General features: G+C 32.6%; 1 protein-coding gene across 1 annotated transcript in view; it reads left to right on the plus strand.

The window, feature by feature from the left end:
* USP9X (ubiquitin specific peptidase 9 X-linked) overlaps window positions 1-4739 on the plus strand; it is a 97259-nt gene that overhangs the window by 62832 nt on the left and 29688 nt on the right. Inside the window, exons 26-30 of the mRNA XM_042782641.1 lie at window positions 118-284; window positions 2021-2129; window positions 2368-2514; window positions 2968-3114; window positions 3794-4016. Coding sequence (XP_042638575.1) covers window positions 118-284; window positions 2021-2129; window positions 2368-2514; window positions 2968-3114; window positions 3794-4016 — 793 coding nt within the window. The remainder of the gene's footprint in view (window positions 1-117; window positions 285-2020; window positions 2130-2367; window positions 2515-2967; window positions 3115-3793; window positions 4017-4739) is intronic.

Genomic DNA, 4739 nt, shown 5'->3' on the forward strand with positions numbered 1-4739 from the left:
GTGACTGAGGCCAAATGGTTTAAATGAGTAGGTAAGTTTTAAATGCTAATGAGAAGTTGTAGGAGATTTTTCTTAAATACATCTCTAAGTGATCTGCTCCTGATTATAATTTTACAGACCAATGCAGGCAATGAGCCGGACTTGGAAGATGAACAGGTTTGCTGTGAAGCGTTGGAAGTGATGACGTTATGCTTTGCCTTGATTCCGACAGCCTTAGATGCACTTAGTAAAGAAAAAGCTTGGCAGACATTCATTATTGACTTACTGTTGCATTGTCACAGCAAGTAAGTACCTTTTTAAATTCTAAGTAACTACCTTATTTTTGTAAGCAGAAATTAATCTCTATAAGAGGACCTTGGTGTTGAAGAGATTTTTATTTACCTGTGTTTTGCTTAGACATAAGTTTGTTTGGTTTTAGTCTCTGCAGAGTGCCAAAATTATAGCTCAAAGCACTAATTAATTTTTTCTAATTTCAGAATTCAGGTTCATGTAAAAGGCATATATTTTAGTCTACTTTTTGATGTGGTTTAAATTTTTAAAATTAAAAGCATTAGCCATCTAGAGCTGCTATAACAGAAATACCACAACTGGGTGGCTTTAGAAACAAATATATTTTCATGCTGTTTAGGGGGGCTAGAAATCCAAATTCTAGGCACTTGCTCTAGGGAGGAAGGCTTTCGCGGATGCACATACTCTTTCTTAGCTTTGGGGAAGGTCCTTGTCTCTTTGAGCTTCTGTTCTTCATGGGTCTTGGCACCTCTTCCTCTGGGTCTGCTGCTCCTTTGTTTAATCTCTTCTATGTCTCCAAAGAGATTGACTCAGGATATAGTGGGCTCTGATCCTTCCTCCTTAATGTAACAAAAACAGCCCATTCCCAAATGATAATTATAGCCACAGGTATAGAGGTTTGGATTTGCAACACTTTTTAGGTGGGGCATAATTCAGTCCAAAGCAGTCAGTGATAGTAATTTTGTTTAGGGCTTCACTTTTTATGTAACTCAGTCATAGATTTGTAGAAATTGTCGTGGTCTCTTTTATGTCAGTCCAATCCTGACTGTCATATTTAAAAGGTAATTTTCTAAATTTGAGCTCTAATTAGTGTCACTATTACATGTAATCAGTCTGTCTTATATACATTTTGTGAAAAGACACAGAAAATGTTCAATTTGCTTACCATTCCATCACGTGCCATTCAACAATGATGAAACTCATTGATGAGTCAAAGATTAGTATAAAGTCAAAATCAGGAGTTGCTGAAGTTGAAGTGAAATAAAGCTGAAAGTGTAACATACATGATATAATGAAGTAGGTTCAACTTGCTCACCCCTGAGGATGGGCTAAAGTGATTTGATAGGCCTCAAGTAGGAATGTCTGCTATTTTAAGAATTTCCTTAGGCAATTTTCTTTAGGATATCTAGTTTAGCCTAATTAGAAACTCCTTTTAACAGGGTCTCTGTAAATCACAGTTGATCTTGCTACTTCTTGAGAAGTCTTTACCAACATTGGACAACTGTGCATATTAAGATCAAAAGATACATAGAATTCCACAGAGCTATTTGCTCCAAATAAAATAAATAAAAACAATTCTGTGTAAAGTAAAAAAAAAAATGCAACTTACTACATGAGAATCTTGTAGAGTATCTAGAAGAACATTTCTAGCATTTTCAGAGAGGTCCTAGAAGGTATCTACAAGAACACCTACAGCCTTACTTTCTAATTACCCACCTCTGCCCTTTGAATTGTGCAGGCCTGCCCCTGATTGACAGTGCATATTGAAGTAGTCAAATGGAAAGAAAGATTATTTAACTGAGAAATTCTTGGAGCTCTTCAGTTGATAATTTAAACTCGTTGCCACACACCATAAGTTTATTATGAGTTGATAGCTTGAGTGCTTAAGGGAGGTTACCTTGTATTTTCACTATTTATTTATTTACCACCTCATTCTCCCTCTCCCCCAAGAGATACCGGTGTTGGAATCTTTTGTTCCCCATGAAAATGATGTGAAACCTTTTTATTTCAGAACTGTTCGTCAAGTGGCACAGGAGCAGTTCTTTTTAATGTGTACCAGATGTTGCATGGGACACAGGCCTCTACTTTTCTTCATTACTCTGCTCTTTACCGTTCTGGGGGTGAGATACCTTTTAATATGCTTATCAGTATAATTCATTCTTTAAATAAGCAACATTCAGGGATTTATGGTGTTAGCTTGCATTAAAATTAGGTCATTCCCTATGTATTTAAACAACATATCAGTAATTTTCCATACTACTTTAGTCACCTGTTCTAGTCAATTCTGGGATTTTATGATAAGGATTCTGAACTATAGACATGATGTAAATTAATGTTATTTTACTTATATTGTTTTAGAGCACAGCCAGAGAGAGAGCTAAACATTCAGGAGACTACTTCACTCTTTTAAGGCACCTTCTTAATTACGCTTACAATAGTAACATCAATGTGCCTAATGCTGAAGTTCTTCTCAATAATGAAATTGATTGGCTTAAAAGAATTAGGGTAAGTTGAATTTAATACTGTGTTTATCACATCACTTTTAATAAATAGATTGATTTGTTTTAATAGATGGTTTATAGTTTTGAGCATTTTAATTAAATACAAAAAAGCAAAGAATAATAAAAAGGCCCAAAGAATATGCACTATATTGGTGGATATTAGTAACTCAGGATTAACACAATGAATGCATAATTAGTTTTTCTAAAATAGTTTACTTGAGATTTGGAATGCTGATGTTTAGTCTCTTCTATTTGCATATTTTGGACTTTTTGCAAATTCTTACCTTTTTAAATAAAAAAAAAGTTTCCATAAAAAATGAGTCCCGATAGACTAGCACTTTAATTTTTGATATTCCTGATTATTTTTATTAGGCAGAGTTATATGGGAAGTTATTTTTGAAGATACTTATTTATAATTTTTCATAAGTTAGGCATTTGATATTTTTTCCTTTGGCAGGATGATGTTAAAAGAACAGGTGAAACAGGTGTTGAAGAGACGATCTTGGAAGGCCACCTTGGAGTGACAAAAGAGTTACTGGCCTTTCAAACTTCTGAGAAAAAATACCATATTGGTTGTGAAAAAGGAGGTGCTAATCTCATTAAAGTAAGTTCTGTCCTCTTGATCTTAAAGTGTAGATATCACAACCTTCTAAAGTGTTCATTAGGAAATGTGTCCAATTAATCTGTAATTATCTTTAATGTGTTACCTTGACTTCTAAAAAGCAGAGATTGCTGTAATTTTAAAAGTTTAACTATACCCTAGTTTGAGATTTTTTTAAAAGTTTTATATGGAAATAAAATGTTAGCATAAAGCATTTTATAAAATAAACACTTAATTTTTCTATTTATAAAATACAAATTTTACTTCATCAGACTATTTAAAATAACAGCAAACCTATTTTTGTTTCTTTAATGAATTTCTTCAGGTGTGATAACTCAAAGAAACAAAGTATTTTAGTGTATTTCATTTTCATGCAAAGTGAATTTATTTTGATATATATTTGATTGAAGTAGTAAATTTATTTAGAACATAATTTTTCTTAATACTACAATCAACTCTTCATACTTAAAAATTATTTTAACCTGGAAAATTGAGTATGCTCATTAGTTATTATAAATACTGTTTTGGAGTGGGATATTTTTATTAGAAAATCCAAATTTTCTGAGCTATAATGAGATCTTGAATTCTGACATAATTTTGGAATTATTTTTTGCAAGAAATGTTTTTCTTTCCTAAAATATATGTCATTGCTAATACATAATCCTTTCTTTCAAATCTTTAGGAATTAATTGATGATTTCATCTTTCCTGCATCCAATGTTTATCTGCAATATATGAGAAATGGAGAACTGCCAGCTGAACAGGCTATTCCAGTGTGTAGTTCACCAGCTACCATTACTGCTGGTTTTGAGTTACTGGTAGCATTAGCTGTTGGCTGTGTGAGGAATCTCAAACAGATAGTAGACTCTTTAACTGAAATGTATTACATTGGCACAGCAATAACTAGTAAGTATTTTAAATTATAAAGTTTTTGGTGATTGGAAATAGTTCTCATGTTTCAAATCTATTTTTCTGTTTTTAGTAAACATCTTCAACTTAATGCTCTTATTTCTTCTAGCAACTAGTTTAACATTTTTAGCAAATGAATATATAATTAATTAAATAGAGAGCCTCAATATGTGTCATTTTTCAAATTTGTGTTAAATGCCTTCTTGTAAGTAGTAAAAATACTACTTGGTGAAATAAACTTCTTCCCATCTGAAATAAATCCTATACTCCATAGTAATAAGTAGCCAAAATAGATGCCACAAAGTTCAAAGTTAAAACTCAAATTGTATGTACTGCAAAAGCTTTTAGACCCATACTTCAAGGCTCTTCAATGTTGTTTTTTTTTTGGGCTCTAAGAAAAATCCGGTTCTGAAAATTAGGATATGAGAAGATAACATTTTAGTGCATTTTACTCAGGAAATGTGCACATTAAGCCCATGAAATAGGCTGTAGTCTCCAGAGCTTACGTATAAGGAATTGAAACTTAGAAGGGATGAGGGCAATACAGAATAACAGAAATAAGACCATCTGAAGCTGTGTTAAGAGAAAACTCTTCCTTTACAAAGCTTAAGGATATATTTGACAAGGAGATTTTTAAAAGATGATGTTATGTTTTGGTATGTTGTATATCAGAATATAGGAGTTCTGGTAGCATAGTGCCTAAGGCACTTGACTGCTAAC

This window comes from Orycteropus afer, unplaced genomic scaffold, assembly GCF_000298275.1.
Source record: "Orycteropus afer afer isolate SDZICR_OR568_19922 unplaced genomic scaffold, OryAfe1.0 scaffold00401, whole genome shotgun sequence".
NCBI lineage: Eukaryota > Metazoa > Chordata > Mammalia > Tubulidentata > Orycteropodidae > Orycteropus > Orycteropus afer.